Source organism: Schistocerca nitens, chromosome 7 (assembly GCF_023898315.1).
Source record: "Schistocerca nitens isolate TAMUIC-IGC-003100 chromosome 7, iqSchNite1.1, whole genome shotgun sequence".
Classification (NCBI taxonomy): Eukaryota; Metazoa; Arthropoda; class Insecta; order Orthoptera; family Acrididae; genus Schistocerca; species Schistocerca nitens.
Genome location: NC_064620.1, coordinates 411,056,988 through 411,082,524, shown reverse-complemented (window position 1 = coordinate 411,082,524; position 25,537 = coordinate 411,056,988). Strand labels below are relative to the sequence as shown.

Below are 25,537 nucleotides of genomic sequence, written 5' to 3'. Positions count from 1 at the left end.
GGAAGGAGAGGTCAAGATGACAATGGCTGTTGTTAAGACAGAAAAAAAAGAAATTGTACGGAATTACTTACTTAATTACTTACTTCTTAAGTTTGGGATGCTAATAATCTGCCTGTCAATGAGTTTAGTTATTATGAGCTTAAATGTGAGTGTTTAATTTATATGTTAAAGTGTTATGGGGATTGTTAAATACAGAAGTATTTTGAAATGAAGTGGCTACACAATGTCGTAGCCAATGGCCAGCAAACATAATCTTCCATTATCACAGCTCTTTCCTGCAGATAATGAAGAAGTTCAAAACAGCTATGACTGACATTGCATAGCAAGACCACAACTTCAATGAGCAGTAGATTTAAAGGTCAAGGTTGTTACAAACATACAACTAATAGACCACATTCATAGAACTGATGACCTGGTTGAATACTCTTTAGCAGCCAATATCAGCAGTTACATTCCACATTTGACACACAGACTGAAGACTGGACGACTAGTTCTTCCATGCATGTTACCAGTTGCAAACCAGCTGCAAAATCAGGTACCGAGAGAAGAGAGAATTCAGATTAACACACAATATTATGAAAATTTTATTAAAATAAAAGGAGAACCAGTAATAGAAGTACATTAAGAATGGAGACAAACCAAGTGGCACCAATTTCGTGAAAGTTGCAGAATGCCAAAAGAAAGAAAAAAGTTAAGGGTGAATAGGGATAACTTGGTCAATAACTAAAGTCAAGCTAAAATGTGAGAATAATATATTGTCAGCTGAACTCATCATCAAACATGAGTTAGAAAAGGGAACAGTAGAAAACAGTACTCACTTGGAGAAATCCAGTAGGGAAACCAACTGGCAGTCACAAGCATTATTTTTGTTCTCGATGCCAGTTTAATCAGCAACAGATGAAAAGCTAAGGGAAGATAACTTACAAACATATTTTGAAGGAACTTTGCGTTGCAGGGCATACTGTCTAATAGCAGTGCAACAAATAGTATTCTCAAACTCCACTGAGATAGTGTGGTGCAGCCTAGTCTAGCTATTAAGAGAAATGAGAGTTTATATGTTTATTTTGGTTGTATTGGTGTTTCCGTGTGATAATTTAGGAGCTAAAGATGCTCCGGAATTACTGGGTGATGCCTGTAGAAAGGCAATAGCATATAGTACTGATTAAGAGCATTTTTTCTTTTTCTTTTTTTTTTATCTTTCAAGTGTTGCCACTCATATAAGCATTTGTTTTGTGGGAATCACACCTGGAGCCTGAGAGAGTCTGTACACAGCTGAGCACTGTTGGCATGGTTTGTCAAATTAAACTAAGAGTACCTTTGCAAGGAAGCTACACTTCATTAGCCAAAAATGGACTACAGCAAATGATTTACTTAATGCAGAAATGGCTGGATGTAAGATGGACTCTTCCAGAGCCCCAGGAGACAGGCAAACTGACCTCAAACATGTGAGTAGCTCTTGCAATTTCACCTGCATACATGGCCCCGCCTCAGAGGGATGCAATAGTAAGTGGCTGACAGCTGACACCCAGCAACCACAACATGCCCAAGAGGCATGGCACCTGGCCAATAACCCCTCCACAGAGTAAACACTGCTGTGTCTGCAACCTGCAACATCCAGCATCTAAGAGCAGTCTCCCAGGAAGGACTGCAAACTAAAAAAATAGCTATGTCTAAGACAGAGGGAATTGATATGAGTATATGAGAAAGAAATGGATAAAATAGTTAAGAGAGGTGTGAGAAGTTTCCACTTCCTTTTAATACTTATGTGACAGATATGTGGACGAAGCCTTACATAATATCTGTATAATAAATTTATGAGAAAAGAGAGTGCAAGTTATTAAATAAGATGATGATGATTGTAGCTTCACAGTGATGACACCCCCTCCATCCTAGGTGAACTCTACAATTAATGATGATGAGAAGGGGATAAACAGTGACCTTCTTCAGTGTCCAGTCTATTTGATGTGACAAAGTACTGCATTATACTTACTTGACAGAAGTAATGACAAGCAAGCGAAGAATGTGTAAATATCCAACGAAAAACCTCTTGGTTTATGAAGGCTAAAGAGAAGTTATCCATTTACAAAATTAAGATAATGCTAGAGAGTGTTGGTGCACAGCTCAATTGGAGGCCCCTTGGGGCTATTATTATGGGACAAAACTCTCTCTTCACATCCACTGCATGCAACAACTTAAATCTGAGAAGACACTTGGGAAAATACTGATGTCAGTTAGGCTTAAATTAAGAACATAAGACAGAGAAGATTTGCTGGTGCTAGAAGGATTAAATTCTTAGAAAGACTAAAATAATTTGTTGGATATATCAATGTGGAGGTGGAACACTTGCACCTCATGGTGGTTTGCACAGCATTGATGAAGACATAGATGTACAAGCCCCTAACAGTACTTACTGCAGTGAGAGGCTTCCCCTCAACATTCACTCCACACATCAACAAAAAGTTGATATGATTATCAAAATTTATGGCAAAATCCACATTCTCTTCTGAATCTTAGAACTCTTCTAACAGTTATTCCATTACTTACCAGTATCAAGGGCAGAGAGGTATTCAGCATCAGTTCTCTCCTTGGGACATAGTCAATACATGGGCCACTGTGAATCCCCCTCCCCACCTCCAAACCATCACCTCACACACACACACACACACACACACACACACACACACACACACAGACGTTGAGTCAATTCCTTAATCATACTAATATAGTCAGGTACCTAGGGAGGGAATTTGGTATTTGCTCAATTCAGGGTTATAGATGGTACAGATTTCTAATATTCTGGACTATATGCATAGAATGACCAACCGGAACCACGTTGTAGTGAGTTTAATGCACGTGGTGTATGTTTCCATGTACCATGCATCCGTAATCTAAAGAGGACAATGGAGTGGCCAAAATAAAACTGGCCCCGTAAATATTTACAATAAAACTGACACTTTTTAATGAACATCAAAAAAGATTCTGGATATGGCCACCATGACACTGATGCAGGGATGAGTTCAATGTTTCAAACTGTGGGACACCACGTAACACCTCTAACTGAGGGATAGTAGCAATAGTGTTTTTAATTTTCCATTGTAACTCTTCCACTGTGTGAGGAATAAATCCTGACCCACAATTTTCCCCATAGGTAAAAATCACAGGTAGAGAGGTCAGGCAGTCAAGATGATCAATAGATTGCACGGTCTCTGCTTGTTGCCCTCTCATCACCAAATATTGTGAGATGTTGCTCTGTCTTGCGGAAAATATCCAAACAGTTATTTATTTTCTGTGATGGGCAGTTCTCCTGTTCATTAGCAAGGGTCAATTCCACATGAGTCTTATAAATACACTGACAGAATTTTTTTTGCAACATCAGGAAGAAGTTGTGTGACAAACAAAAGTGTTTCTACATCTGAAAGACGATGTCATTTCAAATTTTGCACCAGTCACATAAGAGTGGTGCTAGTAGCGCCACTATGAGGTTACATAACAGGTTTCCTTTAAATACACACTGTAATGGTCATGAGTGTTAATTATCTTTGAGACTGGACATGGTGAGTTGATGTTAGTCAAGAACGCCTTTGACATGACAAAGATGCCATTATCAACTCCTCATAGAGTTTGAACAATGTCATGTAATAGGGTTACTAGCAGCTGGATGTTCCTTGTGGGATATTGCAGAAAGACTTGGCGGAGTGTAGACCACTGTATATGATTGCTGGCAGCAGTGGTCACAAGAATGTACAGACGTAAGATGACTGGGCTCTGTACGGTAATGAGGCACTGAGATGGAAGACCATCACATTTGGTGTATGGCTCTGGTGCATTTTGCTACATCTGCAGCAGCAGTTTGAGCAGCATTTGGCACCACAGAGACACAAAAGATCTATTACAAATGGGTTACTTTAAAGACAGCTCCAAGCCAGACAGCCCATAGCTTGAATTCCACCGACCCCAAATCATCATCATTTGTGACTTCAGTGGCGTCAAGCAAGAGCTCTTGGAGGGCGGAGTGGAGATCTATTGCGTGTTCTGATGAAAGCCGGTTCTGCCTCAGTGCCACTAACGGCTGTGTGTTGGTTAGAAGGAGGCCAGTTGAGGGGTTGCAACCAACCTGTCTGTGTGATAGACACACTAGACTTATACATGGAGTTATAGTCTAGAGTGTGATTTTATGACAGCAGAAGCACTCTCATGGTTATCTCATGTATTATGATTGCAAAACTGTACATCAGTCTGACAATTCAACATGTTATGCTGACATTCATGAACAGCATTCCAGGTGGTGTTTTCCCACAGGATAACACTTGCCCACATACCTCTGTTGTAATCCAACATGCTCTATAGAGTGTTGACAAGTTGCCTTGGCCTGCTCAATCACCAGATCTGTCTCCAAATCGAACACATAGTGGACATCATCAGAAGACAACTTAAGCATCATCCACAAACAATATTAACCATCCCTGTATTGACTAACCAAGTGCAACAGGCATGGATCTCCATCCCATAAACTTAACATCTGGCACCTGTACAACACAAAGCATGCCCATCTGCATGCTTGCATGTAACATTCTGGTGGTTACACATGTTATTAATGTACCAGCATTTCACATTTGCGATTGCTTGTCTCAAGCTTACATTAACCTGTGATCCTGCAACGTTAATCACTTAAATATGTTACATAGACAAATATATTCCCAAAATTTCATTAATCTATGTTAATTATTTTTTGGTGTTGTGATATTTTCTGTCAGTGAATTTTCTGGAACAATTTTATTTTGCCCACCCTGTATTAAGGATTCACAGAATCATAAAAGAACTGTACAATCAGCTCCCCTAAATGTACCAATGAGGAATCAGTGTGTCAGTGTGTTGCATCTTTTCCCACTGCGAACCTTTAACTGGTGTTTGTATGGTAACAATGTTAACTTCTCAATGAAAAGAAAACCTAGGAAGTGAAACTGCTCCATCATGTTTAATACTTGATTAGCTAGGTAAAATTTGAGATGCAGGTCCATATTCTGAGGTCTGCAGGAAGTGCACGATGTGGGTATTTAGAGAGGAGAATTGGAGCCACCATACAGGACCTAGTCTCAAGGTTTTGAAATGGGTCCCTGGAACTAGAATTTGGCTGCAACCATTGATGTGGACCAGTAATGTAGGCAGAAGTCATAGGATAATTCCAATCTCATGCTGATGAATGTTCTGACTCAGACACAAAAGAGTCAGAGACATATGTTTTGAGTGGAGGTTTGGAAGTAATCTCAGCTGCAGTTTAGCCCATACATCTGAAGAAGACATATGGGTTCTGACTGATTTTACTGTTCCCAAGATTTCTTTTTTTTTCCTGTCCTATTAAAAAGTGAGCCTCCACATAGAATATTTTAATGGCAATTAGGTTTGCCAAGGAAGGATGACCCATAAACCATTAAAGCACTCAAATGTCGAGTATGTTGGTTTCAGCAATCTCTTCTCACCATCATGAAACAAGTTTCCAATGGAGCTACCCTGATGAGCAGGGTATTCTCGCTTCTGTAGTGTGTATGATTGTTTACATTCTTTTGGTTAACTTCAAATACTACTTTGGCACTGAAAGCTGACCACTTGGGTTTTCTGTTAGTTAGTAATTAGAAGGGAGAGAATAATGGAAAATAATGGCTATAACATAGGTGATTGTGCTGTTTCACTGGAATGTGTGAGTCTGGTTTGTATTACAAATTTTCAGATGTACAAGGTGCTACACAAAATTTTAGGGACTGGTGCTGCCATCTGTTGAAAACGTTACCTTTGGACTAATGGTCACCATCACCCTCAAAGTAGTTCCCATCTGCACGTACACACTGGTCCCAGTGCTTCCACCACTGGTCAAATGTTTTCTGGAAGTCCTGTTCTTTGAGGGTGTTTATCACTGCCAGCGACGCTTCTTGAATCCTCTCTAGAGTGTCGAACTGACGGCCTTCTAACTTGAGTTCCAGTTTTTGGAATAGCGCAAAGTCGCAAGGTGCCAAGTATGTTGTTTTTTGCCAAAAAGGTCCTGGTGAGCAAGGATGTGTGACAGGATGCACTGTCATGATGCAGCAGCCAGTTCCCTTGATGCCAAAGTCTGGGCGATCGTCGCCACTCGTTTTCATGGAGCTGTTGCAAAACATCACACTAGTACGTGGAATTCACTGTTTGGTTGGATGGGATGAATTCTTTGTGCACAATTCCCTTGGTATCAAAGAAAACGATGATCATGCTCTTCAGTTTGCTCTTCACCTGTCTCGCTTTTTTCGGTCTTGGAGAGTCCAGGTGCTTCCACTGGGACGATTGTCGCTTTGTCTCTGGGTCATAACCATAAATATGGCTCTTGTCACCGGTGATAACCCATGACAAGAAGGTTGGATCATCAGATGAAGATCCGTGCACACTTCAACATGCTATAAAATGGCCACACACCAAACACAGAGTATTACAGAAATCACTGTGGACACGCAACATGTCCTCCCAGGTGAATGCCATCCACTCACTGACTCACCAGATACGCAGCTCTTGCCACCTAGTGGTGCAAAGATCTACTACTCCTACTTTCCAGATGGCAGCACCAGTCCCAAGAATTTTGGATTCCACCTCGTACATGCCTTGAGCTGTGCTGAAATGTGTTACAGCTCCAGTACTGAGTATGTACACAGTGAGTTCTGTAATTTTTCTACAGTCTGACACCTTTTGGACTTATTTGCACTACCCCACAGTGGGTTGCGAGCATTAAATAACTTCACTAGCAAGAAGGATGGGGGGAAGTTGTTGCATGAGGCCCCTTATTTCTTGGGATTGATCTCGATATTGTTATACTGTTGGAAATCTGAACATGGACTGCAGCTGCTTTTACTATGATGTTTAAGAGCACTTGCTCCACACAGATACCAGAATGTTCCAATGTGAAAACCCCCCAGATGATCTGTTCATTAGTATTATTATTCTTATATATGCTCAGTGACATTATAAATGCCTAGTTTCTTGTGCTGCAACAAACACAACAGGGTAGGTAGTGTTCAGTATGTGGTGCTCATCTAGGCAGCAGTAAAGGACATTACAGTTCTACTGTTCTAATATTGAAAAAGAAGTTTACCTTAAGCTTCTTGGGAGAGTGTCAACTGATGTTCAAGTTACATCTGCATGTGAAGTGACATGCCTTCTATATTCATAGCCTCATACCTGAATGGAGTGGGATAAGGGACAGCTAGGGTTACCAAGTCATGTTTCACCTTTGGGTTTTTCTTGTTTTCCCTATGAAGCTTTAGTTCCTGGGAGGGTTTTACTGGCTTTATTTTAGGAACAAAGATGAGTTATCTGCTCTGCACCCTGCAGCCAATGATTCTTCCTGCCACTGGTTGATGCCAGGTCACAGATATGCTTCATTCTCAGCATAGAGTACTGTGGTATGTGTTTGCTTTCTTGGAGGTGCTGGATAAGGTACAGGGTTGAGAAAAGTTTGCTGGATGTTTGGGGGCTGAAGGGTGAGGAGAGGATAGGGAGGTAACTTTTTCCTTAGGTGGGGAGTCTTGCTCATTGGGTGGCTTTGGTCTGGCATAGAAAATGTTTTGTCAGAGTAGTATGTAGTGAATGTTTTATAACTGGCCCCATGAAGCATGACACCATATCAATTGGGTGGAGTCTTCCATATTTCTTTCTAGCACCTTTATATGTCAGGTGGTCAAGTGTTTTATATTCTTCTTCTCTTTCTCGAATACATTGCAGGTTGGAAAATTACAGCAGTGTTGTTCTGGACCGTTCATACATATTCTGTTCACATGACATTTCTTTGTGTGTTGCCCTTCCTCACTTCCCATGGATAGGATTGTTGGTGCAGTAGAATGACATACGCACAAACCTTGGGCACTTGAAGCACTTCACAGGTGGAGACATGTAGTGTTTAACATAACATCAGTATACTATTATCTTAACTTTTCATGAAGGCTATTCATCTCAAAGACAACAATAAAGATGCCTGTACCTACTCTATTATTCTTCATTCTCACTGTATCCAAGGAACACAGTGAATACATCAGCACACTTAAGTCATTGTGCAGATCCTTATTGGTTTGTAGTGTTATATTCCAATGAAATATGAGCCCCTGACACATTTTCAATCTTCCGTGAGAAGTAAAGAAGTCTGGTACGTCTCCTCATTACTGCAAGACCAAAGTATCTCTGAGATTAATAGAGACCTACTCCTCAGCTTCTCTATAGCTGAAAATTCAGCAAACACATCCTAATGTTTTGTAGCCATAACAAATTATTCATCAGTCATTGAATGAGCCAGGCACTGGACAAATTACATGACTCCAGTTCTCTTCACTTGGCTCTCTTCCCACTGAGTTGGCAGTTGATAAGAATGGGAAGATCATGCAATTGTAATTATGTGTATTAATGTGTTTATCCCAGTCTAATGAGACAGCAGGTTCAGTGTATGCACCACTGTGTGATTGTTTTATCTGTTTCATTGCAGATCATCTGCCCTGATGTCACTCACTCTGACTCAAAGCTCTCACAATCAGCAATATCCTGCCAAAGCAATAGCTACGTGACACTGTAACTATGTGGCACTGTAACCATTGGCCACAATCCTAGTGTTGCAGATTGGACAGGCACCTTCTCCTCTCCACAGGAAGTTTATAGCTCAAGTTTCAGTCTGATCTCAAAATTGTTAGGTGGTTACAATTGTAGGGGTACATGATGATAACTATCACTGAAGGAAAAATAACAGCAAAAAAACAAGAGGTATAATATATGGTATATTGACTGATCTGAGGGAAGAAATACCTTGCTAGAAGAAACACAAGGAATAAGTCATCATAGAGGACAAATTTCAACTGTAAATTGTCTGATGACACATTTATATATATAATGAAGAAGATGATGATGATATGATAGAAAAGGTTAATTGCTACTGCAAATGAGACAGATACTGTAGTTCCCCTGAATGCCTTCTGTTCTATAGAAACATCAGAGATTAAGTTCAAATAAAGTACTGATTTTTGCAAAGTATTCATATATAACATAAACCAGGAACTTGAAACATCTCATAAAATCAGTCCTTACTTTAAGAAATATGTTAAAATTCTTTTTACAAATGACTAGAGAAATGGCATCTGATGAGATATACAGAAAATCAAGTAACTGATTGAAGACAAGTGCTAAAATGATGGCAGCACCCAGACTGTCAAGTAATAAATTGAAAGGAAACAGTCATAAAATTTCTGACTTATGAAATATGAGCCCTCCACTCTGGTACCAGTACACTACCCATAAGGTTTCATGTGCATTTCTTCTTTCTCTTGAGACAGGGCAGCCTCCCTCTTCTGTCTTTCTGCACTTAGTTCACGCACTTTGTTCTCAATATGATCGATCATATCCTAAACAGAAAAACATGCATTTTAAGTAACAAATACAGTAAATATGTGGTTACATTATTCATGTCTGTTAAACTGGCATGACCAGGTATAACAAACAGGTACATGTTTGCCAATTTCATAAAAAACTAGTACCAGAAATTCTAGAAAGCTTTTAAAAGGGCTTGATTTGAAGGACCAGTGGATAAATATCAGGTTTCTTTCTGGGATTTCATGTGACTCTGTCCTCAAAAAATTCTATGAGCTTTGTATGGAAAAAATACCAACTATCACTCTGATGCTGATTACCCTTATTATTCTCCATTCACAGAAACACAAGGATGTACCACCTCCATTAAAACCATTCTTAGTGGCACTCAAAATAACCTTTACTTGATGTCAGCTATACTTTTACATTTCATAAAGGTATGAGAAACAATGACATCACAATAATAATTGAAAAGTTGCTACTCACCATACAGTGGAGATGCTGAGTCACATGTATTTTTGCCTAAATTATGTATTAATTTATTTCCATTTGGGATTACACATAGAATTCAGGGTACTGTCAATAACTAGGTCATTAGATTTGGAGCATAAGCCCAGATAACGTAGGTCATAAAAACAAGTCTGTTGTTTCCTTTCCATAGAAACCATTCTGCCATTCACCTTAGTTTACTTAAGAGAACCATGAAAAGCCTATATTAAGATGACTGGTCAGAAACTGAATCTCACTCCATGTAAATGCAAGGAGCAAGGTTCAAACCCCTATCCAGTCTCTCCTATCTAGTATGTAGTTCTTTCATGGTTTCTTAAATAATCCAAGGTGAATGCAAGGATGGTTAAAAAAAAAAAAATAAATAAAAAGGGCTTTGCTCCATTTTCTTCCCCATGCTTGTGCTATATGAACTGGTGGTCTGGGCTCATTATCAGCAAGCTAACTGTTTCTAATTGAAATTCTATTGCTGAAGCTTTAGAAACACACAAAGAAAATAAGTAAAAGTGGTGGGACATTATTTTAAGTTTGATACTATTTCATAACGAAACACTGTGCTGATTTAGTGAATGGTTGTGTATAAATGATGTCTCTTTCTTGATAGGGTAAATCAAGTAAATAAAATTACCTTCATTAAACAAATTACATAATATAGAATTAAACTACCTCCTTCACTATAAAAACTAATGTGCATCATACACCTTAATGTAAAAAGGTAAGCTAACCAAGCTGTGTCTCATTCAATATATCTTTCCATAAGGACACATTTACTGTACACACAAAAGGTTTGCTTGTGTTACAAAAATTATATAGGCTGAGGCTGAAAAACAAGCTCCTTCAAACTGAATGGAGGAGAAAAGAGAGGCTACATCACCTGGGTAAAATGGCTGACATGGCCAAATATGTGTTATGAGTTGTCTTCATTCAGAATTGTTCAGAGCCCAATGTTTTCCACTACACCCTGTAAGTATACATTTTTCCAGTCTTGTTCTAAAAAATATCATCTTGTGAGAACATATTTTTCATTGACAATTTCAGAGCGAAAATGAGAAGTCAGTCAATCCACAAAATGGTCTCACCTTTGTAAATGGAAGATAGGTGTACAGATAATATAACCAAATATGAAACTTTAAGTCAAATAAAGACAAAAAGTCTTCTTACTCTCGTATGGAAGTGAAATGTTGACGATAAATAGTTTAGACAAGAAGAGAATAGAAGCTTTCGAAAAGTGGTGCTACAGAAGAATGCTGAAGATTAGATGGATCGATCACATAACTAATGAGGAGGTATTGAACAGAGTTGAGGAGAAGAGGAGCCTGTGGCACAACGTGACTAGAAGAAGGGATCGGTTGGTAGGACATGTTCTGAGACATCGAGGGATCACCAATTTAGTATTGGAGGGCAGCGTGGAGGGTAAAAATCGTAGAGGGAGACCAAGAGATGAATAGATGAATACACTAAGCAGATTCAGAAGGATGTAGGCTGAGGTAGGTACTGGGAGATGAAGAAGCTTGCACAGAATAGAGTAGCATGGAGAGCTGCATCAAACCAGTCTCAGGACTGAAGACCACAACAACAACAACTCTCATATGACACCTTACTCAACATTACCAACAAAGAATACTTTCCTTCATTCTTATCTACAATTATTTTGTAAAACATTATACTTGTTGAAATAAGTTACACAATTGTCAGCTCCAAAATATTTCAGAGAACTACGTATTTTTTTTAAAAAAGAATCAAGAATTTAAAAATTAATAGTAGTTACATGGCATTACAATAGCAAGTATTTTAAAGAATAAGTTAATGTGAATGAAATTACCTGTTGTTTTCTGTTTCTTTCTCTTCCTCTTCTTTTGTTGATCTGCAACATCCATAAACAAATTATGTCTAAGATATTAGTTGGATGTCAGAAACATTCAAGTTTCACTCATACTTTGTTTGCCTGTCTATGTTTAATCCTAAACACGTAGTTAGACTAAAAATAGAACTCCAGTTCCATTGAGTGATTGTGATGGAGGATATGTTGCAGTGAGCTTATTATGATTAGAATTAATAATGATGTTACTGTAAATAAAGAGTGTCCACTGACTGAAGAATTTTATGAATGAAATTAGCCTAAGCAAGACATAATTATGCTGAAGTAGAGAGACAAGAAGCACACTATAACTAAATTTTCCTCTATTTTCATTAATCAAACTTGTATCAAAATTTACAATTTTTCTCATAATCTAACATTATAATCACATAAGAATGTGTGAAAAATGCATATGCCAGCAAAACATTTACATTATACAATTATGGTGAATTACTCATCTGATTTACATTTTCCATCACTGAGGTTTATTTAATACAACTGAAGGCTAAAAATGTTAACATTATAAAATGGACAGATTGCTACTCACCACATAGAAGGGGTGTTTGGTGGCAGACAGACACACTGAAAAAAGACTGCTAGATAGAATCAGCTATCGGACTAAACCCTTCATTGGATGAAGGCAAAGGACACTTGTGCACATTCACACACACGGCCCAGTATTTTTTTTCCATGTGACTGTCTGCCACTCCAAGCCTCCTCTATGTGGTGAATAGTAAACTATCCATTTCAAATTATTGTTATTCCATCCTAGATTTTCTATTGTTTAAAGGCTAATACAAAATTTACTAGAAATGGAAAGCAACCACTTGCACAGTATCAGCCTCATGACAGTTTTTATAACAACTTAAAGAGGAAAACAACATGGGAAACATCAACAGAATTTACAGCAATCATTAAATGAAGATTTGGGTCAATACTTGTTTTGCAAGCTTGAAGGAGCACTGGGAATCCTGCAGGATCATCATGATAACATTTAAGTGGAGACATTTCTGTTTCTCTCATTGTGTGATAGTAGATACATATCATAAGTGTATGATAATATTGTGTCTGTATGTGTGCACATGGATATGTGTGTGTGTGCGAGTGTATACCTGTCCTTTTTTCCCCGTAAGGTAAGTCTTTAAACAGCAATTGGCATTCAACTGTTCGGCTTTATTCCACTGAGTGCATACAGCCCTCTCCCCTTCTGTCTGCAGGAAGATTTATTTCTAGATGTGATGGGGATTCCCCTGGCAGACACATGCATACATTCAAAAATCAACTTATGATTCATCCAGAAATAAACTCAGAATATGTTCAAAAAGCAACAGGGATGTGTTTCAAAATCATATGAATGATCGACAGACCAACATGTGCTGGATACTATGCGCTTTGTGAGACAAGGTCTTTTTTCCCCAAGAATATGAATTTGGCAACCCCTCCCCTCCGCCACCCCCCCCCCCTTATAATTGCCACCCAGGGCAGATAACTCGGTTTGCCCCCCAGTGAATCTGGTAGGTTGCGCCTGCCAGTAAAATTTTTCCAGGTAGCATATTGCTGCTTGCTGCTTGCTGCTACTGCTTATGCAGCTAACAGCCACAGTTCTGTAGCCAGAAGTGGGAGAAGGTGCTACACATGCGCAACTCAACTGCGCATATGCTTGAGCCTGCTCACAACTGCTCAAACGAATCTAACGTAAACAGTTGTGACATCACGCTCACCAGAGGCAATTTGTTGTTATGAAGCATTCCATAATCTCCCTAAAGCCTTTGACACATTTTGCTGGTGGCAGACGCTTGTATGGGCAATATGTTTTTTTTTTGTTGTATATGGCACATTTCCTTTGCAACTTAAGTTCTTTTTTTTTTCCTCTCTCTCTCTCTCTCTCTCTCTTCTCTCTTCTCTCTGTCTCTCTCTCATTCATACTTTAATGCCGCAGTATTATTCTGCAGGAGTGGTGTACAGTAATATCCTTTGTTAGAGTATTGTTTATTACCAGTCAAAATTACAAAAATTTGACTGAAATCTAAAGCAAAAACTTCCAGTGACTTTTAAAAAAAGTTCCTGGGTTTTTCCCGGTTTCCTTCCAGATGAAAAAATTCCTGGGTTTTTCCTGGATCTACTAGTTATCCCGTGTCATATAAACTCTGTTACATACCTCTGTATTTGAATATGCATGCCTGTACCAGATTCTTTGGCACTTCTGTGTTTGACAAAAGATATAAAAATAAGAGATATTCAGTGTAAAATTAAATTCATCACCACTTTAAAATCCTCAAATTTAAGAAGTTCCCATTCAACAAAAACTCCATAAATACATAAACTAAAGATTATAGTTCAAGGCAAAAACAAAGAAAAATTTAATCAACAAACATAAAATAAACACCAGTCTAAGATGAAGAACTTCATATCATTGATCCCACAAGACAATATTTTTATTAAAATACATAAGTAAAATAAAATGAAGAAAAACTCACATTTCAAACTAAGAATGTTTAAAAAATAAAAGATTATATTCATGCAAATAACCAAGAGAAGAAGAATATATACCACCATAATAAGAAATATGTTGAGACCAAGAAAACATATACAATAGAGAAACAGCTCTAAAAGAAATTAATACTACAAATCTAAAAGAAGATCATGGTATAAATCTATTTAATAAACCTAATTTACCCACTAAATTTAAAGAAGAGGAAGTAGCTATATTTGATGATCTTAAAAGGAACCATCAAAGTGTTACACTAGGTATAATATTAATTGGATCCTTATTAACCAATAAACTTCATATACCACAACATTCAAAAATCAATGAAAATAATCAATTTTTGAAAATATAATGTAACTGAGTTGATAAAAAATCTACTCATCAAGTGGCTGCAAAAGGCAATACATATAAAAGTTAAGAAAATGTGCAAGCTTTAGAATTGGTGGCTCCTTCCTCTGGCAGAAGGGTTGAAGGGAAAGGAATAGGGATAATGGGAAAGGGCTGGTGAGGTTTCGGGAATGGGGAAAGTTACAGAGAAGTCACCCAGAACACTAGGTCAGGGAAGACATACTGGACAGGAGTCTTCCCTTCTCATTCGATCCGGTAAGTTTCCCCTGAGCCTTGGTTCTTGATGACTTTTCTGTAACTCGCCCCATATCCTTAATCTCACCAGTCCTTTTTGGTTATTCCTCTTCCTTTCCTTCAACCCTTCTGCCAGAAGATGGAGCCACAAGCTCTGAAAGCTTGCACAATAGCCAGTAGCTCTGAAAGCTCGCACATTTTCTTAACTTTTATATGTGTTTTCTCCTGACATTTTTTACCCATTCATAAATCATATTTGATAAACAAAATAAACCAGAAGAACAGAAACCATTACCAACTATTAAAGACAGTGAGTCTATAGGGACCTACCAATTTATAGTTATTAAACTACCAGTAACCATCCTCATATGAGTAACAGAAGAACAAGCAATTAAAGGCTTTAAATCGACCTTAAACAAATAATTCTAACAATTAACCACCTAGTACACCTAAAGACAATCAAAGTAATTAAACTTTAAATTCAAATAATAAATAACCTTTATTACATGAAAAGTACCATATCCACCTAGTTTCAATAAAACACTGGCAAGGATTAGACTACGAGAAATTGGAGTCTCTACAAGAACCTTAGGAAATCAAAGATGAACTAAAAATATTGGTGTCTTTACTAAAAATGCTAAAATTATAAAAATATAAGATGATAAGTATCAAAATCAGATAATAAAGGAAATTAAATATATCACAAAAGTCATAAACTTAAATACAAGTAATAACTACGGCAAACCAGCAATTACAGTACAAAAAATTGAAAAGACACCAGCCTGTATCCATTCAGGTTGATAACTTCAACCTAGAATGAAAAGTAAAGTAGGAAACAATCTACCCTCAAAAAATATAAAAAGATAACAATCTTAATCTAGCAACTAACAATATATTATAATTCTTTAAATTAAAACTACAATGTCAAAAATGCTAGAATGGTAAAAAGCTAAATAAATTGAGTCTTGAACAGAACTAGATTGATAAGAATAAACTGAATCTTGAGCACTAATCACTAATGATCAAATCCAAAACTAAACTAAGTTAAATTAAAAGAAAAATAATCAATAACAAAACAATATCAAATCATATGTAATTCAGCTCAAGAATAAACACAAATTACAAACATAAAACTAGACAGGAACATTAAAGAACTGCATTACATTCACTTATGAGTGGAACCTGATATTGTTATTTTACCCATGAACTAGGACAATGTTACAGTTGTGTTGAATAGATAGGATTATGTTCAAAAGATCAGTGTTTACTATTTGATTCAGCATATCGCAGGATCACTGCTAGCCCAACAAACAAATTATGAAAATGACTGGCAGTCTCCTGGAGAAAAGTTCCTGTTCTAGAGTATTAATTCTTATTGTACCGTCCCCTAGCATATATAGCTTTCCAAAGGCCCAAAAGGAAGGGGTGCCTCTTAAGACTGATTGTGAGTGCTCTGACATATCATGCAACGAAACACTGTGCTATCCTGTATAACTCACTAGTATATCAGTTTAAGCATCACATTAAGAACTTAGCAGATTTCTTACATTGATTACAGGGAATGCATCTGAATGACTCCGATATGTTTACAAGTTCGGATGCTGTCTCTCTCTTCGCTCATGTTCCTCTGTCAGATTTGTTGTTGTTAAATAAGGTAGGGTTTGGTGTTCAATCAACAAATCTACTCCTTCAACTGTTGACGGGTGGAGAGCTGACCTCACAGTCAGAGATATTCTGTGTAAAACAGTTATATTGGCCACCGATGCATCATATGTATGGATCATGATAACCCCTTTAAAATCAACTAAGGCCTGAAGATGGTGCAGTGAAGTGCCAAAACTGGTAACTACACAATAAATGACAGCACAAGGATGGCTGTAGGTATTTCATTGTTTTACAATAGTGAACAGCCATAGTCCCTCAGACCTCCAGTCAAAAGGATGGACACACAAAAAATAACTTCCGATGTTGGTCATCTTTGGTTTTGTGGTGGCACTAGTGTTTACACTGAGTGTGTGTGTATATGTGTTTGTGAGTGTGTGTGTGTGCCCCCTTTCTGGAAATGATTTGCCTACTGATGTTTTAAATTCCTTTGCACGGTACCTCTATTTATTTGCACATAATGAGGTATCTCAAGCACATTGATCTCTACATCAACCAGACTGGATACCAAAAACATTGATTACACACAACTCAACTTGCCCTTTTGTCACACAACATTCTGAAATCCATGCATCAAGACAATCATATACCTGTAGTATTTCCTGATTTCCAAAAAATATTTGATTCAGTATGACACCAACATTTTTTAACAAAAGTACTGTCATCAGGGATATCAAAAATTTTGAATGGATTGAAGATTCCATGATAGGGAGGATGCAGCATGTTATCTTGGATAGAAAGTCATCGACAGATGTAGAAGCAGCTACAGGTATGTTTAAGGGATGTGCTCAAGTCGCAAATCAAAGCCCTCACAGAAAATGTTAATATTAATCTCAGGCTTTTTGCAGACAAATTCAGTTGTCTTTAATGAGGTACTGTCTGAAAAACACTGGACAAAAATTCAGTTATATCTTGATAAGATTTCCAAGTCGTGCAAAGATTGGCAACTTGCTTCAAACATTCATAAATGTAAAATTGCGCACTTCAAAACATGCAAAAATGTAATATACTATGGCGAAAATATCAATGACTGCTTATCAGTCACATCATACAAATATCTGAGTGTTAATCACAGGTAAAACAGATGATAAGACTTCATTTCATTGGTAGTATACTGGGAAAATGTAATCAATTCACTCATGAGATTGCTTAAAAAAATTTTATGTGACCTATCCTAGAATACTGCTCAACCGTGTGGGACCCATGCAAAGTATAATTAACTAGAGATACTGAAGGTAAACAAAGATGGACAGCATGAATGGTCACAAATTTGTTTCACACACAGGAGAGCACCATGGAAATGCTGGAAAATCTGAACTGACACGCATCTGAAGATATATGCCAACTGTGGCCCTAAAGCATACTAACGAAGTTTCAAAGACTAGTATTAAGTGAAAAATCTATAGATATACACCTGACTTCTATGTATTTCTCCCATTGGGATGGTGAAGACAAGACCCAACTAATTACTATATGTATAGAAGTATTTAAGCAGTCATTCTTGCCACACTTCGTATGTGAATAGAACAAGAAGACAACTTAATAAGTGGTATAATGGGAACTAACCTTTGTCACACACATCACAGTGGTTTACTGGTTAGAGTAGAGCTCCAGCCTCCTTGCAGAATGGAATGAGCAGCAGTAGCACTACCTTATTGTTTATACACAGACTGTGTACTTCGTTTAGTTTAATGTTATTCTTACTGGCTCCCAAGCAGAAGTGAACAATATGCATTTTTAGCAGTATTTTGTATTGCTATTTATTTCTGTTGTAAGAGTTCATGAATTTTTCAGTCACTTGTGTTGAGTGAGTTCAGTGTCCTAGGTTATGGTTATATTGCCTGTGGTTCAGGAAATAATTGATTAAACTTGGATAGGGAATGCACTCATTGTGTAAGGATGCACGGGGAATTGGCTGTTGACCATAAACAGCTGGAAGCTGGGATTGGTGAAAGTTATCATGCTTCAGACTGCTGCCCTGAGCTGCAGTGATATAGGTGCATCTGAGACGAATGCTTTGGCATCACTGGAGCCCTTAGCATTCCCTGGGATCCCTGATGCTATTGCTTCCAACCTGCACATACCGGCTGGTCAACATTTACCTGATGGTGATTGGCAAACAGTGGTGGGGTCGCGAATCTGTGAGCAGAAGGAAAAAGTGGGTACCAGCCACAAGGTTGTCCCCTTACATCTTAAAAGCATGTTTGAAGTATTACCTGTTGATGAAGGTACATCTGATCAGCATGGGATGCTTTGCCTGTTGGGACAGTGGACAATCACCCTGAGAGGTTTAGACAAGTACAGGGGATGGGTCTGTTTGCCACTGGGAGCTCCAGCACTCAGCAACTGATGGAGTGACCCTCAGGAAAATAGTGGGCATTTCAGGAAAGAAACCTTGTGTCCATTCTATTTATGGGGGTCAAGTAGAGCTATCTTTTTCCAGTATCATTCCCAGAACCGATCATGTTCCTCTGGTTTGGACCAAAGTAGAAAGTTTAAACCAGAGGCTTGGATGATTCTATGACAGTATCAGATGCAAATATCTCAATCTCTGCTATCTAGTGGATGTTAGTAGAATTCCCTTGAGAAGGTCAAGCATGCCCTACACACAGAAAGTGGAAGACAGGTATGTGCTAAGCAAAGTTGTGAAGGATGGAAAATACCCGCCCTGGTTCAACAGCATTGTTAGAAAACTGCTACAAAAGCAAAGAGAAAATTCATAAGTAAAATTCTTTCTACCAACTTGACACATAATCCTAACAGGTTTTGGTCTTATGTTAATTCACTAAATAGATCAAAGTGGTTTGTCCAGACACTCTCTAGATCACAGTGGCACTGAGACAGAGGACAACACAGAAAAGTTGAAATATTCATATTAAATGTCTTTTGCTAAAACTGTTTCACAGACAAAGATCACACTGCAGTGCCTCCATTAATTCATTTCACAAAGGACAAAATGACTGACATTGAAATAAGTGACAATTGGATTGAAAAGCAACTAAATTGCTCAACAGGGGGAAGGCCACTGGACCTTATAGAATACCAATATGATTCATTAGAAAACTGCTACAAAAGCAAAGAGAAAATTCATAAGTAAAATTCTTTCTACCAACTTGACACATAATCCTAACAGGTTTTGGTCTTATGTTAATTCACTAAATAGATCAAAGTGGTTTGTCCAGACACTCTCTAGATCACAGTGGCACTGAGACAATTTCAATATGAATATATGGAAAAAAAGCACATGTTATTCCCATTTTTCAAGAAGGGTTATCAATCGCATGCTCTGAACTATAGGCCTATATCTCTAACATCAGCCATTTACAGCATTTTGGTACACATTTTATGCTCACATATTATGACAGTTCTGAAGGCCAAAAGTCTGTTTAGGAATCAACATGGGTTCTAAAAACAATGATCATGTGAAATATGGCTCATTGTGTTCATGCACGAGACCCAGAAAGCACTACATACAGATGCCTAGGTAGATGCTATGTTCCTTGACTTCTGGATGACATTCAATACAGTTCCACACTGCCACCTAATGAACAAAATACAACTGTGAGACTGACTTGAAGAGTTTCCAGCAAACATAGCACATAAGGTCACTCTGAACAGACAGAAGTCTCCAGATACAAAAGTAACTTAAGGCTTGCCCCAGGGGAGTGTTACAGAACCATTACTTTTCAAAATATACACAAATGATTTAGTAGGTAACATTGAAAGTGCCATGATGCTTTATGTGAATGATGCTGTTGTATGCAAGGAGGTCACAAGGCTAGAAAATTGTAGCAAAATGTAGAAATACCAGCAGAGGATCGACACTTGGTGCAGGGAGTGGCAATTGACCCTCAAAAGAAACAAATATAATGTATTTCAAATACATAGACAGGAGGACCCTTTATTGTATGATTACACAATTGCAGAACATCACTGGAAGCAGTTACTTGCATAAAATATCCACAAGTATGTGTACAAAGTGATATGAAGTGGAATGACCACATCAAATCAACTGCAAGTAAAGCAGATGGCAGGCTGTGATTCATGGCAGGGATCCTCAGGGAATGTAATCCATCAACAAAGGAAGTAGCTTACAAAATACTCATTCAGTCAGCACTTGAATACTGCTTCTCAGTATGAGATCCGTACAGATAGGACTAACAGATGAAACAAAGAAGATCCAAAGAAGAGCAGCATGTTTCATAACAGGTTCATTTAGTAAGAGTTCTTGCATGTCATACTAATCAGTCTCAGGCTTTCAATGACTTCCTTCACCATCGCTGTCACGAGATATTTCAGTGAACTATTAGGCACAGCCTACTGAAATATCTCCTGACACAGACAATGGAGGTCAAATTTGACACAGCAAGAACTCTGTGAAGAATTTGTCCAATTGAATCCTTCCCTAAAAATATTCTTATTATGAGGAGCATTCAATAAGTAATGCAATAAATTTTTATTCTGAAAGCAGGTTGGTTTTATTCAGGATTCTGATACACCATGTTACTCCTCACTCTTTTGTCTGCAGAATTTTATTTTTCAACATAATCTTCATTAAATGTAATGGCCTTACACCACTTTACTGGGAGGGCCATACGGAACAACTCTACCGGTTGACATTGCAGCCAATGTCTTGCTGCATTAGTAACTACCATCATCCATGTACTGCTCCCTGCAGAGTGCATCTTTCATTGGACCAACCAAAAGGAAGTCAGAAGGTGCAAGATCCAGGCTGTAGGGTGGATGAGAAAGAAAAGTCCAATGAAGTTTTGTGAGCTGCTCTTGGTTGCACAGACTTGTGTAAGGCCTTGCACTATCATGGAATGCCAATCTGCTAAGAGTAGCACAAACACTTCTTAGTTGATTGTTGCACGATGAGGGAGGGAATGAAACAGAATAACCCCTTCAGAGTCCCAGAAGACTGTCGGCATGACTTTACTAATGGAGGGTGTGGGTTAGAACTTTTCCTTCAGAGGAGAGGGGCTGTGGCACTATTCCTTGGATTGCTGTTTTGTTTCCACTTCAAAGTAATGAATCCATGTTCCATCACCTGTGATGATGTTCAACAAAAAAATTTCACAATCAGCCTTGTAACGTACAATCAATTCCACACAAATGGTCCTTTGTTGCTCTTTAAGGTCTTCTGTTAGATGGTGAGGAACCCAACAGGCACACTCCTTTGAGTACCCCAAATGGTGGATGACTGTGTCAGCCTACCAACAGAGATGTCCAATTGTGCAGCAAGGTGTTAGATTGTGATATGTCAATAACCTTGAATGAGAGAGTCCGCATGTTCTGCCATTGCAGGAGTCACAGATATGTGCAGAATGGCTGGCACATAGGACGTCAGACATGTTTGCGTGACCTTGTTGCAATGATGACACATGCCTAACCTAATGACCCATAATGCTTTTCAACACTGCCAGGTCTCCATAGAAAGTGCCTATAAATATCTGTGACACTCCACCAAAAGAAACTCAATGACAGCTCTCTGCTTGGGACACACCTCGATTACAGACGCCGATTTAAGACTATGTATAGTGCCACCACCTATTTGAACTTCATACAACTATAGGGGCTGAAGTGGGAATATTTCATGATTTTCCACAACAAATTCCACATATTTCCTATTGAAACTGGCTGAGAAAAAAAAGATGTGTTGCATTACTTATTGGATACCCCTTATACACTATGAATCCAGTTTTCATCTACAACATATCAGGGCAATTACAGTGGAAGTTCAAAGAAAGGGTTGCTAACACCTAAGATCAATAAACCTTGGGCCTGGTACACAGAGACTTATTTAACAGAGAGGACTAGCTCTAATTACGACTTAAAGGAATACTACAAACAATATTACAGAATTCTTCAGCATGCCATCATGGAGGCCGCAACCATGTACTAAACACAATAAGTCAAAACTTCCAAGAAAACATCAAGGGCAATTTAGAGCATTAATAATCATAAAATAAAGGCACATGATATTTAGTTCCGTGTAGATAGTAGCTGTGAAAGAGATGATGTTAAATTCAAGAGTATTTCATTAAATTCAGTTAATTTTTCCTAGGCCACTGAAGAAAATCCATTAGACTCAAGTATCCAGAAATTTCATAATTCACCACCTTAAGCTCCCTAGACAAAAAATTAGTTGCTCCAGTGCTCAAACACATATGAATGATTAAGCCTTTGCAGATGGTGCAGCAATTGAGCATGTACTGCCTCTACATGAGCCTCAGGAAGTAGTGTCAGTGAGACCTTTTTGTTTCAAGTTTACGTTGTATGTAACCATGAGTAATTGTAAGAATATGACAGACTGGTAAAAAAGGGCAATTGTGTTTGGCCATGCTCACAGCCAAATGCTGTATGAAGTTGCTGTCTATGTTGATATTTTGCAGTGGATTGTACAACACGTCTACAAGCAGTGGTGTAGCAGAATGTCAGAATGGCGGTTGAAAAATGATCCTGACTGAGAGGGACCAGAGGCTTGTTTCATGGCTCGTGTATCAAAATTGCTTTCAAATCTGACAGGGATTGCTGCAGGCAGTAAATGATGAAGGTCCACTCCCCCCCCCCCTCCCCCTGTTGGTAAAAATACAGTGCGATAGGAACTGCATGAAATGAACACTTGAAGTTGGTAACCTCGCAAGAGGCCATTGCTCACACAAGCACATAAAGTTGTGCATCTTCAATTAGCTAGAAATCATTGAAAATTAGTATTCAATGAACTGTGGACAAAGCCCAACCAACAGGCATTACATGCACTGACCAAAAATGATAGAGCATTGAGAATGGCTAGTTTCTAGCTGAAATCTAGATCTGCCAATAAAAATTCCAAAGGACAACTGATAGCTGTAATCTATTATTTACAAATCAAAATAACGGTCGCTGCGTGCAACAGCCTCTGAATGGAGGGTAACCTGATGAATGAAAGAGTTCAAAATTATCATGAAGATTGGAGACAACACCTCATGAGAATGTCAGGTCACAGAATTCCCCAGAAGACCCTGAACTACAAGACAAATGGAAAAAGAGATACTGGAAGACCTAAAAAAAGATGAGGATGATTTTGGTTGTGAATCTGGAACAGGCAACAGGTTAAACCTTGAAAAGAAGATTCCAGTATACACATTGCAGGCAGTGGGCAGTGGAAAATTGAATAAGGCTTTGTTTTGAAGTATTAAATAAAGAACAGCAGCTGAGTAGTTTAAGAGAAACAGCAGTTGCTCTCTAAAACAATTGCTTTATCTCCCAACATACATATATAAAATGATCTAGAAGTAACTCCCACAGTTGTCAGTGCGAGCAGACTAGCATTAATCATAATCTTATGTTAGTATATATAAGTTTCCAACATTGGCTTCTTCTGCCTGTTAATGTACAATTTGTCTTGTTCCACATCCCTGGAGACTCTCTTTCATGATAGGATTCACAGTACACGATGTATGAATAAATGAATTAAAGATAAAATCAAACATTGGAAAATCCAGGATAGAATAAAGACAATATTATGGCAAGGATAGAGTGCTACTGACCATATAGTGAAGATAATGAGTCACAAGTAGGCAGAACAAAAACACTGCTAAACAAGATAAACTTTTCTTGAAATTTCTTCATAATTCTGTGACATGTGGTGACAATAATGCAAAAAGTAGACTGAAAGCTTCCATCTGACAACAAATTAAATTATTATTTGTGAAAATGTGATAAAAGAGATGTAGGTGTGGCATGTATACTAGTTTGATTAAGTTGACTGCCCACTATGCTTCATTTAATTTGTTCTTTTTTCTTTGATCTGTATTCATGATAAATACTATCCCAAATTTCTTTAAAAGGGCATGCTAAATACACACCAGCAATATATACACACTGAAATATTATTCATGATTTGATTACTGTCTATTTATTTACCTGGCAACTTGTAACATTTGATGTGGCTGGCATTGACTGGCAGCGAACAGATTTTCTTATATTTTTTCTCTTCTTGTAAGCTGCCATATTAGACAGATCTTCTCTACTATTCCGTACATTTTGACTGTCTAATACAGGACCCGCACTGTGGCAGCCAGCCCTGTTACAAAATGGCAGAAAAATTGTGTTTTCTTGTTAAAAAACACAGATATAAAAAACATACACTTTCAAATTTCAGATTTTATTATATTATCCTCTCAAATGAAATTTGGTGGAGGCAGCAAATGCATAATGTACACAGTTAACTGTCACAAAATAAAGTCCTATTCCAGTTTTTGACTCACGTTAAATGTGGAGAGAGAAACAGTAATGTAACTTACATTACACCTCAGCCATTTACAAGCAAATTAAATTTCTAGTCATTTCCAATTACAGGGGAGTTAAGTTGGATAGTTATATGTTGCAGGGATCACATCAAACTTAGACATTAAGATGTTTATATAACAGCTATGTTTACATCATTAAAATTTATATTTTGTTGCATACCCACAAAGTACAAATCTGTATTTGCTGACTTTATTCCATTATTTAAAAGCTTGCCCACTGTATACAACTAGTGATCAACAACAAAATCAACTTCATTTTCTACCCAATGTTCTGTTTCCTAGAGTAACAAAGAGTTGTATGGCAGAGTGCTGATACATAATTATTTCATTTCAAATTATTTTTTCTTCTAACACCATATTCTTCATGTCATATCAATAATACATAAATTTAATAACAAATTTCTCTAAATGCTAACTCTATTATGAAGCAATACTAATCGCTTAAACAGATGTTACATGTAATATGTGTTTTTAAGAGAAATGAATCATTTTACCTCACTGTGCTATGTGATTGATGAAAATATGTAAGACTTTTTATGTTACTGATTTTTATATCCCAAAATTGGCAATTGATCTTATTATAAAAATAGCCTGGCAAACACAGTATCATCCAAAGTATAATCGTTTCCGTATACATTCTCATCAGTATCATGGAGTTTCAAATCAGAGAACACTCCAACACAGACTGAAAACTTCATTCTGAAACAATCCCCAGGCTGTAGCCAAGCGACGTCTCTGCAATATTCTTTTTTCCATGTATGTTAGTCACGCAAGTTCTGCAGAACA

General features: G+C 37.8%; 1 protein-coding gene across 1 annotated transcript in view; it reads right to left on the bottom strand.

Moving 5' to 3' along the window:
- LOC126195665 (uncharacterized) overlaps nucleotides 1-25,537 on the bottom strand; it is a 145,231-nt gene that overhangs the window by 81,272 nt on the left and 38,422 nt on the right. The window contains exons 3-5 of the mRNA XM_049934290.1: nucleotides 24,366-24,525; nucleotides 11,690-11,731; nucleotides 9,286-9,395 (exon numbers count right to left, since the gene is read on the bottom strand). Of these exons, the coding sequence (XP_049790247.1) occupies nucleotides 9,286-9,395; nucleotides 11,690-11,731; nucleotides 24,366-24,525 (312 nt within the window). The remainder of the gene's footprint in view (nucleotides 1-9,285; nucleotides 9,396-11,689; nucleotides 11,732-24,365; nucleotides 24,526-25,537) is intronic.